The 14,536-nt window shown below is 40.2% G+C and overlaps 1 protein-coding gene across 1 annotated transcript; it reads left to right on the top strand.

The window, feature by feature from the left end:
• The first annotated feature begins 3,250 nt into the window (after positions 1–3,250).
• LOC139723558 (cell division control protein 42 homolog) lies at positions 3,251–14,284 on the top strand. Its single transcript, XM_071634797.1, has 3 exons — positions 3,251–4,037; positions 5,920–5,978; positions 12,598–14,284. Exons 1-3 carry the CDS (start codon positions 3,728–3,730, stop codon positions 13,093–13,095), a joined length of 867 nt encoding a protein of 288 aa, XP_071490898.1. The 5' UTR covers positions 3,251–3,727; the 3' UTR covers positions 13,096–14,284.
• The last annotated feature ends 252 nt before the right edge of the window (positions 14,285–14,536 follow it).

Below are 14,536 nucleotides of genomic sequence, written 5' to 3'. Positions count from 1 at the left end.
AATATCCCAGTGGGGGGGAAACTTAAGTTATAGCTGTATCAAACTAAAACATAACGCTATTTTGCGCACAACGGCCTAACCCTTTCCTCATGACATAGGTATTTCTGCAAAGATCTCGGCTATTCTGCCTCTTCAGTAGGGCGTGGTCACCAAGTTGATCGAATCAGTGGTAGATAACGAAGTACCGTAGTATTCCTGATTAGTTGTCGCGTCCCAAGAATGCCGTTCGATACGAAAGCCCTCGGGGCTTTCTCGAGGCACAAAGCGTCCCAGTCCGTGGAACAGGCTCAAATCAAAGGAATACCTAAAGATAGAAGCGTTCATATACCAATACGAGATTTACGACAATAATGCCTGACTCTTGTTTACGAATTAGTTCGGGCAGCTTGACACTGGAGAGGAGGGAGCTTTTACGTAGAATATAAGCTTTAAGCTATTGTAAAGTGAAACTCAAAAAATCCCTTAGGATCAGTTGGAAGTTCAATTACGTAGAAAATATCCTTCAATTTTCACGGTAAGGGTATAGCTGTGACCCGGTGATCGATTCCACTGAAATTACATAAACCGCGTTGAGGAATACGTCAAACGCAGAATGGAATGTTCACAGATGCTATAACTATTGATGTTTTTGTTTGTTTGTTTTGCTTTGTCTTTTTTGTTGTTTTTCTTACTTTTTAAGAAGATGAAAATGACAATGTAGTGGCTACATTTACATAATGGCAGCTGTCATGGCAGTAAAGCAGTAATGGCATTCTTGCAACCGAAAAGAACGTTGTTTTACATGGAATTTTATTTCAAAAAATATTAATAGTAAACATCTTGGGAAACTATCTTCACTGGAAACTCGACAGCCTCGAATCAATTACAGCTTAAATCAAATGTCTATAATCAACGCGGATAAATCGAGCTAAAAATGAAATTAGCTAGAAGAAAGGAAATAAGATGTAGGCCCTATAACGTGGAGAGGAAGAGGAAAGAAGAAAAGAGAAATAATTATTGGATATTTATATTTCAAAAAATATTGATAGTAAACATCTTGGAAAACTATCTCCACTGGAAACTCGACAGCCTCGAATCAATCAAAGCTTAAATCAAATATCTAATTAAAGAAGATAAATCGGAATAAAAATGAAATTATCTAGAAGAAAGGAGATAAGATGTAGGCCCTACGTGGAGAGGAAGAGGAAAGAAGAGAAGAGATACAATTATTATTGAATATAAACAAGTGCAGATGGAGAGACAATAACATCAATCAAACATCAATCACCAATCCATGTTTACTGAAATAGTATCATTCAAGAAGGGTAGATTCCGACGTGATTTTTGTCATTGCTTGACTGATTACACCACTTTCTCCGATTTCCTGTACCCATCCCACCGGTTTATGGATTGTTATACACTGTGCCATTATTATTTTGACAGCCCCTTGTTCCGAGCGCGTTGAGTTCAGGACAATAGCGCCCTCATGTCACATCGAAAACGCTGGGTTCGCTGCTTTATAGTAATACATACGTTGACACCTTGGAGTTATGGTATACATGTATATAAAAATCCCCATGTTTACACAAAGACGTTGCCATACTATGCATTTGAAACTGCATTTCGGATTACAATGCTTTCTCATCTCACACCTAAGAGGCCAAAGAGAACACAATACACTGTAATCTCGCAAATACTGTGTCGACAGTTGCTATACGCAATGTTCACAATGGAACTCGACATGATGGAAAACGATGAAGAGCCATAAAGTAGATTGTGATCTTTTTTTTGGGGGGGGTGGGGGGTGGGGGGTGGGGGGGGGGTAGGGGTGTTGTTGTTTAAGCCATCTTTTACACTTTGCATCTCGAATGCTGGATATCTTTAGGATAACTCATGAACTCTAAGACTTCAAACACAATCTTTGTAAAAACTTTGGATGTAGCTGGAGCTGCTGAAACATGAATGCCGTTGGTCCATACAAGTATCGAAATATTGGACGTCATGAAAGCAACCGTCTGGAGATCTAGAAATTACGAAGGAAACAGAAAAACAACACGAACAAAAACATTGCTACTCCTCAAAGTTAACTTTTCAATACCTCCTGATCTATAATTGCGCAATATGTAATGGTTTGTTGAACAACACATCATTCAGAGTTTCTTGAGATCTCTAGCTTGTTTAAATCAACATTTACCTCATTTAAAGTATTAGATACTGAGCTTTAAAAAAGGTAACTTATTGAACATTGTGACTGTCGACGCCACCGTCGTCTGAATTGGGATTTGTTTTTTCTAATATCTGAGCAAGTATTCTCTTTGTGCACATTCGGAGTATCCTCTGCATCTTATCTGGTCTTTGTCGTATAATAATGTCGTGTATTGTGTTCTTATTAGTATCATGCTCTGATGCATGTGTTGTTGTTTTTTTGTATGGGTGGGGTGGGGGGTGCGGGGATGACGTTGAATGTATCTAGACTTATATAATTATGGTTATTGTGGCACAGAGCCAGTAAAATATCCGATTTTTAAGTCAATCATCTACTGTTGAGAAATCAGGAACAATGATTAATACCGTCGACATGAAAGTTTGAAGTCTGAATGCTATAAGTTAGATGTTGCATCATGCATATATAACAAAAACTCGATAATATTTGTTTATCCAAGAATTTCAGATCATTATCATATTCTCACATTCACTCTGCTGAACATGTAAGCACATTATTCAATCATACTGTCTTTTTATCATTTGTGCATGTATCTTTTAGATTACTTTTTAACTTTACCAAGCAGGTTAGATTTATTTGTTTTTTTCTATCATAACTTTAATCCACTTGTATGAATGATTATATTATTGCGAGCAATATTTTCAAAACGAGATTCATTCTTCATGAAGGCTACGTTGTTGCATTTGTGTAGGGCAAGGTGTAGATGGCGCCGTGCACCGTGATCTGTCTGAACTGATGATGGAACCATGACGTGGGTGTGAACCAAAACACGCCACAATCCTGGATATACCACCGTGTGGGATGACTTCACGTTGAATCAGACCCCAATCCAAGAATCCGCCTGTGGCAAGGGAGTGACTTCGGAGCACTCTGTTATGGGAACGAGACGACAAGCGACCAATGAGCTCACTCGTATGCGCTACGTCATCGCTTTCCGACCGCATCACTGGTGTAAGTTCTAGCAACCAACCCAGCTGCAATGACAGCTGACTGAGCTGAAAATTCTCGTCGTCTGCACGCATCTCACTACAGCTACGAATTATGCAGTCAAGCGTACATCCTCTGCCAATGCAATAATGCGGTTGGCTACCTGCTCACTAATACACATCAGCTTGATGGTGGTGGTAGAGTCATTGCAAGCACGCGCTCCCATAGCAAGCAGACAGAACTCCTGAAGTCGCGACTTCGGTCCAGGTAGTAAAACGTCGTATATTTCTGGTGGATATTTTCTGGAATAAAGCAGGAAGAATGAGCAAGCTCTCTTACTGGTGACTAGTAAAATGAACAAGCCAACGGAGGGATGCCCAGATTTGTTTTAGAATTCTGTCAGACGAGTCTCGAACGATAGCAAAGTACCCTCGCCATTTCGGAGGACCGTGACGTTCGTAATACCACACGACGAGTTGGCGCGATTCTTTATGTCTTTAGTTTGACATTTTTGACTGGATGCTACGCCATGGCGACTTTTTCTTGAATGTTCACATTTAGTGGAGACAGATTACTATTCCATATGTTGGAATCTCGATGGTGCTAGCTGGTTTTACCAAGGAATATCGGGACGTTGGTTCTTTTCAAGACCAGGTGCAGCAGAGCGGCGACGTATTAGCCATGCCTCCTAATATCCACCCCAGAGTGTCGGCGACACACCCGCCGAGTACGCCGAGTAGTCTCGTCCTGCGGGATGATTCCGATGATGACCTAATTGATTGTGACACCAAACTGAAATGTGTTCTTGTTGGAGACGGAGCTGTCGGAAAGACCAGCTTAGTTGTTAGTTATACCACGAACGGTTACCCAGTGCAGTATGTGCCGACTGCCTTTGACAATTATTCAGGTACTACGAAAAAAATCTCGCCTGTGATAAAAAAAAAAACATGTTTTGCCTGAGCATACTGTCATGTCTCTGTATTTCATTGATTTAATACTATTATTACATTGGTCATCATCATGACATATTGCACATTGTTTATGTTATCTAATCTAGTATGTGATTTTTTTTTTTTTTTACATTGCTGGTTCTCTATACAAGTGGTTTTGCATATGCATGTCTGTCGATTTCCACACAAAGAGAAGCTAATTTATTTGTTGTATTGAATTTTTTATTGCTTAAGCCATGGTGAATCAGGTCGATTCAGTTGGTCATTTTGTATCATTAATACAAAATATGGTGATTTAATAGTGTTGTTAACTTGAAATGTTACTATGGTCCTAGCTTTTTACCTTCATTGTGCCTTCCAAATTTAAATAAAAATGTAAAGAAAGAAGAAGTATATTCTGAATCCAAATTGGGTTTTGCTGAGGTCATCAAGTAAAGTTGGACTTGGAGTTGTAGGTGGAATACAACATGATTGGTGGGAAGGGATGAAAATGTGCTAGTTCATAGAAGGAGGGAGCAGTTGCTAAGGATACATGTCAAGGCAATGCCTGCCCAGGCCCAGTGCAGCTTCCCACGTCGCATGGGGACAATGGGAGAGTATGAAACACAGACAGATGGCGAAGCAATCGAAATTGGCTTTTTGTGTGATTATTGATTTTTGTCAGTCCTGAGACATGGCAGGGGGCTTCAGGATTTGCAAGGTGTGGGGCAGGGAGCAAGCAGATGCTAGTTTGTTAATTGTGATCAATTGGTCTCCAAATGACCTGACTCCCCCCTTTCCGTATTAATTTTCAAATCATAATTTTGAAAGCTGTTGATGTGACATTGACAATGACTAAAAGACTTCACAGATTTAAAGCAGTTATATGAGCTGGACAGTAAAAGTGTTACATATTACAGTAGGTAGCAGGATTTTAAGAAAACCAGCTTATGCTGCTACTTATGGGATCTTATTAAAAAAAAAACCTGTGTAAAGATTAGCAATTTTAAGTAAAAACAACAACAAAAATGTAATTGCCCACAGTTGCACACAAGTACTTGTCCTATAATTTCTCTTGACTTCTCAGCAACTCTAGTGAGACATGTGAATTCAAATCAGTTGTTCATCAATAACAGAGAAGCAAAATATAAAGTTTAGAATGTTCTTTTTCTGGAAAGCTTCACCTTCAAAGACACAGAGTGAAGTAAATGGATGTGCTCTTTTCATGTTATTAATTCTTATTGCTAGTCTGTGGTCCCAGGCAAGGGGGATTTGGAATTAGTCACTCAAGAGTTTAGCCTCATTCATGAATGCTTCATGCTCCGCTGTCCCCAGTCAGTCTTTCGATTCAAAAAGGTAACCCTGAAACCAGCCTGCCTATTCACCATCATTTACCTAAGATGCCTAGAATCAAGTCTTTGTGGTTAAGGTAACACAAATGGTAGATTGGGGTAACTGGGCGAGGAAAAAGAGAAAAGTGAGGGTTCTCCTTTTGTTGCGTTTGGCTGGCTATTCATCGCTTTACAATGGGATGAGTATGAATGACTTGCCAAGCCTTCCGGTCATATCGCATGACCTGTCCAGGATAGTGCGGTTCTTTATATTCACTTGAAGTGAAATAACTTTGTGATCTGCCAGTATGTGTAGTCAATTTTGTATGGGCTATGCATAGCAACATTCATATCCCAAGATATCAATTTCTGGAATTATATGCATGATATTTCTTTTGCATTTGCATCTGTTGACAAGTGAATGTATGTCTTTACATCCTTACAGGACATGTTTTGACTGAAGTTGTCTTGAGTGAGCTCAATTTAACCTGTCTTTCTTTTGTCCTTTGCTATTTTCTTTTTCTTGCAGTTGTTATCAGAGTCGATTCCAAACCAATCAAGCTTCAAATCTGTGACACTGCAGGACAGGTGAGAATTCAATAACCTCTTTGCTATTTTTATTTCTTTTCACTGTCACATATAGTTACCTATTTGCTGCAAAATTCAATATACATCTCTGTTCACTGTAGTGGTGTGTGCTAGATTCAGTATTATGTACTAGATTGTGTGGGCGTTATTCTGCCCTGTACAGAACACAGTTACTGCAAGTTTGTGATAGGTTATGGAGGAATGTTTGTATTGCCGTGAGTCATCAGGCAATGTGTACAGCCAAAATGGCATATCGGTTGCAATCTATCTTTGGTTCCGCGCTAAAACTGCTGTGCCTACTCTGCCATCATTGCCCAATTAAGGTAGGTGTTGATGTGTGAAACATGGCAGGGAAAAAAAAATTGCAAACCAATTATTCTATGCGTTGTCATGTTTGTTGGATTTTCATTCAATTGGAGTTGCTTATCAAGAACTCGAACACAAGCTGATCTGGTACAAATTATAGAAAACAAGGTTTTGAAGTGTTAATGCAATGTGGCGCCTGCTGCATATATAGGAGAAATGAATTGTGAAGTGCACATCCTGACATAAAATCCATACATGGCTGATCTACATTTTGTTTCCAGAAAATGTACTTGCCTCATTGGGCAGTATCTATGTTTAGGCCTACATAATACACAAATTCATATTTGTACTTTAAACAGACATTTGGATACAGGCCTACTGGTTACACCCCTGCTCTATTCATGTCAACCCATCCCCCCCCCCCCCAAAAAAAAAAAAAAAAAAAAAAAAAAGAAGAAGAAGAGATAGAGAGTGGAAAAGAATACAACAATGCAACAAGCCTTGTGTATGGCAGAAAATGTACAGTTTGCTCTTGGCCTGATCAATATTTCCAGCAGGCTCAAATAATGAGATCATGGCGCCGGCCGCCCAATGCCCTGCTGCGTTTGGAGCTCAATACCACCCATGTTTGGACAACTTTTGTTGATTTCCGCCCATGCAGCACTGTTGGAAGTGTGGGACAAGGGTGCAAAACTGATGGAGCCAAACACTCGTGTTCAGAGAGAGAGAAAAAAAATGAAGTCCAAAAACGACATGGGACTGGCAATTGTAAAAAGTGCAAAGCTACTGGTATACACAATGTTCAGTGAATGGTAGAATGGTAGAATGCTATCAAAAATATCATCTTTGATAGCATGTCACTTTATTTTCGTGCACTATACATTGTACTTGCTTTGAAGTCTCGGCTTGCTCTGTGATCACATTAGCAACCAGGCAAGATATAAGTAGCAGCTACAGAAAAGACAACACACAGCCTTGGTTATTAAAATTAGATGAAAGCACCATTGCTGCTGAGAGACTTGCAGCTGTATAGACCTCAAATCTTCACTTTATGCATTACCAGCACCCTTTCACTTCAAAAAGTTCTCATTTATAGCTTTTAACAGTAGGCCTATGAGCCACATGTAGTTAGGTTTTGCAGTGGATAACATGTACCGGTAGTGCAAAATTCTACAATTTATCATGACTCTTTCAATTGAAACAGGGATCTTGAACTCTTGCAGATATTGGCACAAGACAGTAGTGGGAATTTGCTGGTGTTGAAATCATATAATAGTAATACAGTCAGACATCTTTGTTTGGTAGATTGATGAGCATTAATGGTGGTATATTTAGAGTATGTGATCCACCCTGTGTACATCAAGTTATTGCTGGGATGCATGCAGTATACCCTTCAATGTGATTTCCCATGCCATAGAGTAGCCTGTGTGTACTGTGTAGATTCATGATGATGCCATTGTCCAGCATTCAAAGAGTTTGAATTCCTTCCCTCATTTGGTACAACAAGACTGCTTATTTTACAGTCAGCTAATCCAGTGCATAAACTTCCAACCCTATTCACTAGTCAAGTGATTTTCCCCACCCTCTTCTCCTGCACACATGGTGTATATATGGTTAATTAGATGCAAATGCCATGCAAGCAACATACCTCCCTGAAGTGGGTATTTTGTTCGCACAATGGCCAATATCCCCAGAACAAATTCATGGGGTGTTCAAGAAACCAGCCTCCTGGCTCCACTGAGGGTTAGAGTTAGCCCCGTTCCAGTAGCTACAGTGTATGCTTCCCAAATTCTCAGTCCTTGTCTGCCAGCTCTAAAATCTGAGCTGCCCTGTGACCCGGTCATGAATAGCGCAGCTTGGAGAAGGGCATCAACTTACCTCCACCATTGAAATCGGTTCTGATAGGGAAAAAAGTGCACAGAAGCATGATGTTTCATCAGAACGTATTTTAATGCATAAGGAGTAGACTGAGTAAAACCAAATAGGTTTCAAAACTTTGTTTGATATGCTTTAAATAGTCTACATCCCGAGATTGTCCAGAAGAAGAATGGTTCATTTCAAAACAGTTGAGTAGTAAATATAAAAAATATCTTAAATGTCACATAGTAGGCCCTACATGTAATATTAGTTAACACCTTAAGTACATAATCAGTACTCATCTGTTAGCTAGCAAATTGTGGCATGCCTTCCATGCTTTATAAGAAATCTGTCTTGGTTTGGTAGTAGCAGAGAGCTGGGAATATTGCGCGTATGTGTGTGCATGGTCATGCCACTCATGTGTTATTTTCACATACAGTTCGAAGACACAAGAACTGTAGTGATGGTACAGTAGAGATGTGGAAACCATACCTTTTTATGGACAAGTATAGAGCTGAAGAGAGGTCAGATAGAGTTCGTAGAGAGAAAAAGAGAGCGATGGTTATCTCTTAATGGTTTCCTGTTGTGTGGTTTTGGAGGCTATTGAGAGGTAACCAATGTCCGCCACCTCCAAAGGCAAAGCAGTTGATTTGAAGAGCACTCCCTCTCCCATCACTCCAGAAGTCTACAAATATTTGCCGTTGGCTGCGTGGGATATCCATATTTTGTTCTTGTGAAAAGTACACAAGAAGCACCCATGACCTTCGTTTGGCAATCCATGAGCTCAGGGAATGTGATGTTACTAATGAAATATTTGATTTTCTGAAACTGTGAGCTTTGTCATTCTGAAATTAGTAGTCTTCCTTAAAGTAGGCCAATGTTGTATTAACATTGTGACTAGAACAGAGTTTTGCAAAACAAAGTATATTTTATGCAGCAAACTGCCCATACATCCTTGAACTGATTTTAAGCATTTCAGAATAAGTAAAGGCCTGTGCCTGTAGTGTGTTTGTCACAACCTCAAGTTGCATTCATGTTGTACTTTGGTCGTCTTGTACACTTCAGTCCTACTCCCACACAATACTTGGGCAAACAACTGAGCCTGGCCTGTGTAAATTCCCCAAGCTCTGACTGTACAGTGCACTGCTTCATCCAACCCGGGCAGTACTGTTGGTTGTGCTGCTGTTGTGCAATGCCTTGGGCGCTGTGATTTTATTGTGCTTCATAAAGTTGGTCGCTGCGCCATGATTGCTGTATATCACACACACGCACGCTCCAGCAAGAGATTTCATTCATGGAGAAATATTTCATTATTATAGCTTGCAAAAAAAAGAGAGAAACTAGTGTGTATATGTATGGAATTGGTAGTATATAATATTATGCTTTATGGCAGAATAATTTTGATCACAGGAATTTGTGAAGAAATGTCTTTCCTTGAGATGCAAGTGAACCTAGGGAGTGGGAGTTTGAGTGGATGGTTTGATGGAAGCCAGTGTCATAAATTTGAAAATATGAGAATTCTCATGTCCCTTCTTACTTTTGTCTGCAGTGTAACTATTCAGTGTGCAGACATCCAAGTCCCTTCCCAGTGCAGGTCATGAAGTGTTTATGAAATACCAGTAGTGTCTTCACTGTGGCCGTTTCACAACGCCTTATATCAGTGGGTATCATGTTTGTGTACACACCAGTGGCTCTCTTCCCAGCCACGGTGCTGTGTAACCAGATCGCACTGGCTTTATGAAATTGCGAAGTTCATATTTTGGATCATGGCTGCTGGGGATGGGCTGCCTCAGCCAAGCATGGTATAATGCAAACAAACAACAGTGATGTTGACTTAGCTCAGGTCTCACGAAGTGCCAAACATTGCTGAAAGGAAGCAAGTGGGGCTGAAAAACATGGTGTTCAGAATCCTGCATCTGTGTCATTTGTGTGCAATGCTGCTTGGCTCACAAATGGAAACACTGTGGGGTAGCAGCTTCTATGAAACCGCAGATGTTGTGAATGACTCTCTCGGCAGTGGTCTCTTTTCACAGATGATGTTTGAATTTTCAAGTGACTGCACCCTGGAAGTACTGAAGTTTTGATTTTAGAGAGAGGCAGTATCCAACTGCATGGCAAAGATATAGTTTGTACACCTTGTGTATGGCGATGGCACCCAAACTCTTTTCAGAACCGTATTTTGATATGTAGACTGGAATTGAGGATGTGGAGAGGATTTACACCGTGTATCTTGAGAGGCGAGGAGAAAATCAATTTCCTGCCCGAACAAAGACCCATCTCCAACAGATGAATTGCTTCCTACGCACACAAAGGCTTCATACAGGGATGGTCTTTTCTATCTTTGTCAGTGCATTCTTTTCGATAGTCCAACCCAACATACTTGAGGAAACACTTCAGAGGAAAGGCAACAACACCCTGCTTGCTGCCCCCCCCCCCCCCCCCCCTGTAAAGCCACGAGTCTGTATTTTGCAAGAGGCAATCTGTGGCATTAGAGGCATTGCCCGGCGCACCACCAGAAATAGCACCTTCATCAATTAAGTATGGTCACAAAGCCTCTCCTTGTCAAGGGTCTCCTGAACTCCCACTGTTCAAGGTATCCACTATTAATAATGTCCACCCCTAATATGGATGTGGTCATTCAATCTACTTGGTAAAAACCTCCAATAATCCCCCATCCAGAATCCCTGAAATTTCATCTCAACAACAATCTTATTCATCTTGATTTGCAAATCCTCGTATTTGTCCTCTGGGTCTCTGGGCTACATAAATCCATTCAGATTGGATTAGTGTATCCTGCCTTGTACCATTTTATGTTCCCTTCCCTGACCCTTATTCACCCCTTCCCCTCTTTTTTCCCCAACTATAGAGGTATTGTACAATGGACAGATCAATAAGTTGTACTTGCACTGGCTCATTACTTGAGAGACTAACAGAAAAGAGGTTTTAACCAGTTGTCTAAATATTGAAAAGAGTAATCAAGGCTCTTCAAGAGATAAGTTGAGCCCACATAAAGCAATAACACCGGATGACCCTTAACAAGCATATTGTTGTGCACCATGCCATGAACTTGAGTACCTATGCATTGTGTCCCTAGACCTTGGTCCTGGACTTTAAAAAATGTGGTCAGTTTGACAAAACAAAGTAGACCTTGTGTGCAACAGGGTCAATATCGGCACAGTGCCTTAACCATATCACCTTGTCTCAGCATCACGTGACCACTTCACTTCTAATAACTCATCCCATAGGATAATACAATACCCCACAGTCATTACATTCTGTGCAGTTCAAACATGCATACAAGATAATCTGCAAATTCATGCCAAAGTTGGAAATGTGAAAACAGCAAACTTACATGAAAGTGTCTTCTTCGTGTTCAGATCACAATAATTATGAATTGAGAGAACACAGGACAGGCGACCCGATTTATTCCCCCTAGAGTACTAGGCATGACAGCTCCTGACAATGCCTGAGTAAGCATTTTGCTCCTGGGGCATTCCAATTTAAAAGACACAATTCAGGAGTATTGATGTTCCATGTCTTGAAGCAGTAACTAAACTGCACATGATTTGTAACGCTGACAGCTTTTATTGTGATGAATTCTGAGGATTTTCCTATAAAATGTAAGATGGATTTCGATAGATGCAACAATGGTTTTGTGGGAAAATACAAGGGGATATCAAAGCCCAGAAGATGTGGCAGCTCTTGATTTTGTCGCAAGTGGCCTCAAATTGGAAGCCCATTGCAACAATGTTGAGTAGGGGACAGGAATATGGCAGAGAAAAAAAGGGGGAAAAACATCAGGCATCCAAATATATAGATTGGATTCAATGTGGGCAGACATTGTTGATATAGCATGATTGCAGCCATTGTGCAGACCTACATACAGTATGTGTACTCTGCATGTCTGTGGACATTACTGAAAGTACTTATATTGAGGCAGCATTGGCTCAATCCTTGTTAAGATGAACCCTGCTGTTTTCCAGGCAGAGCTTGCTGTCATTATTGATGCGTCTTCATGTGGATCATGACTTCAGCTAATGGTGATGAAGCATAAACAGAAACTAAATGGCCCATTTGAGATGTATCTTTCTGCTGTAGTGAAGTAATTTACTACATTTCTGACATCTAGGAACTTGGTTTTCCCTCGTCGAGTTGATGTGAAGGCCAAGTCGTCTGTTGAGAATGAGAAGGGAGTTAAGTTGTCTTGAACACTATGGGTTTAGTGGCAACTTAATGCCCTTATCATTCTCAACCGACGAAGTTAGATTTACGCCGCATCTCTTTTTTTGAATTTTTTTAGATGGGGTAGGTTGATTTCATGTAATGTCAATCTTTGTGTCAATTTCTTGGATTTTACACGCTCATTTTGTTGAATCTCATTGTTGCAGTCTTTTTGTGGAAAGTATGTACAACATGTGTAATTAAGATATGCATTCTTTCTGTTTCTTTTGTGCAGGATGACTTTGACTCACTGAGGCCTCTGTGTTACCCTCAGACAGATGTCTTCCTGCTGTGTTTCAGTGTTGTCTCACCCACCTCATTCCACAATGTACTGGAGAAATGGCTACCAGAGATCAGGCAGCACAACCCAAAGACCCCCATCCTGCTGATCGGCACACAGTGTGACCTTCGCACCGACGTCAACGTCCTCATCGACCTGGCCAAGCACCAGGAGAGGCCCATTTGTGAGGAGGAGGCGGCACTGCGGGCCAGCCGCATCAATGCTGTCAAGTACATTGAGTGCTCTGCGCTCACACAGCACAACCTCAAGGAAGTGTTCGATGATGTCATTTTGACCGGACTAGAGTACACTAAACCACCCAAGTCATCCAAGAGTCTGAGGAGGAAGCTGAGCAGGAAGGAGAAGAACCTGACGCTGCCGAAGAAAGTGCCAGAGGTGAAACCCAAAAAGAAAGGAACAATTTGGAAAAAGCTGTGCTGCATTCCTACATGAGATGTTGAGCAGAAGTGTTGACTGCTTCCTAACTGTGAGATGTCGCTGTTACAGACAGTACAAAAAAACAAAAAGCAAAACCGTAAATGCCAAAGCTGTTTTCTTGTTCTGCAATGGTTGATGTTAATATGTGATATTTAATATATATGTAATGCAGATGAAATTAGCAGCAGTTTTACTGAAGCTTTTTTCATTGGTCTTTGTTGTTGTTTTTAATTGATGTTGCAATATTAGTGATGGGAGCAAATATAGTACCAGCAAAGGGGATTGGCCTGTCATGGTCATGATACATCTGCATACTTGCGCTTCATATTTTATGTTTTGTGTATCTGTGCTGGTGATCCAAGTGATGTAGATATTTGCTTATGACTGCTGACTGAAGGAGTTGCTGTTCCTGTATGTAATAGAGGAAAATACTTGCGTCAGTATGATGTGCTGAAACCAACCGTGAAACTGTGCACCATCATCCAAAATGGATTACCAGTACTACCTTATTCCAATCCTTGTTAAGTTACTTGGATAGCACACTGCGGAAATACAGTAGTAGTGTCAATGTTATTTATCAGTTGTACTGAAATAATTACTTGCATCAATTGAAGTGTGAGGATTTAATTTCCAATAATTACATGATGTTCATTTTCTTGTACAGTGAACATTAGACCAAACTGTAATGATTTTGTAATGATACAGATTCTGTGTATGTACGTCATATAGAAAAGTAGGAATATCAGAAGTTTGGGTACAGTAAACATGCTCAACCTATGCTGTGTCAGTTACACACTGAAGGAGATGACTGTTTTCCATCATGGTGTATCCTTTATGATATGACTTTCCAAGATTCAATGCTTTTGTAAGCCTGGTATTTTGCTGTTGTAAATACTTGAGAGATTATTCAAATTATATTCTATATATCATTTTATATTTTAGTTGATCCCTGCGCAAAGCAATTCTCAAATCAAGGTGAAGCAGTAAATATAAGCCTGTTAAGAAATGATCATGTCTTGTGACTCCCGTTGGTCATTCTAGTCTACAACAAGATGGAATAAAAAAGCAAATGAAGATGGCCTTAATTGATTCGTATTGGAAAACCAAACAAAAACAAAAAATGCATTTCAATACTTTCATTTGTTTGTGGTTTTTGGACATCTATTTTATACATGTGCTACTTTCTTTAACCACCCCGCCCCCCCCCCAAAAAAAAAAAAAAATGTTCTATAAAGCTGTGACAATAGTTTTCACATACAAAAAGTGAGACACCCAGCAAACCACACTGTAGACTTTACATTTTACATTTGTTATTCATGACTGTGATCGATTCTAAATCCATGAAAACAGGAAAACATAGGAGACCCCAAACTTCTTTATTCTGCTTTATCTACTTCCATTGGGTGGACCTCTGAAACCAAATCCCCAACAATTGGCACAAGCCTGAACCCTGGTG

The sequence above is a fragment of the Diadema antillarum genome, unplaced genomic scaffold, assembly GCF_040938485.1.
Source record: "Diadema antillarum isolate AM-2024a unplaced genomic scaffold, OU_Dant_1.0 scf00000192, whole genome shotgun sequence".
Classification (NCBI taxonomy): domain Eukaryota; kingdom Metazoa; phylum Echinodermata; class Echinoidea; order Diadematoida; family Diadematidae; genus Diadema; species Diadema antillarum.
Note: the sequence above shows the minus strand (reverse complement) of the source record. Positions and strands in the feature narration are given on the sequence as shown.

Excerpts from the sequence above, each read along its gene's own strand:
- LOC139723558 (XM_071634797.1), top strand. The coding sequence starts at position 3,728 with ATGGTGCTAGCTGGTTTTACCAAGGAATATCGGGACGTTGGTTCTTTT. Across the intron at positions 4,038-5,919 it reads TGCCTTTGACAATTATTCAG|TTGTTATCAGAGTCGATTCC; the intron begins GTACTACGAAAA and ends TTTTTCTTGCAG. Across the intron at positions 5,979-12,597 it reads TCTGTGACACTGCAGGACAG|GATGACTTTGACTCACTGAG; the intron begins GTGAGAATTCAA and ends TCTTTTGTGCAG.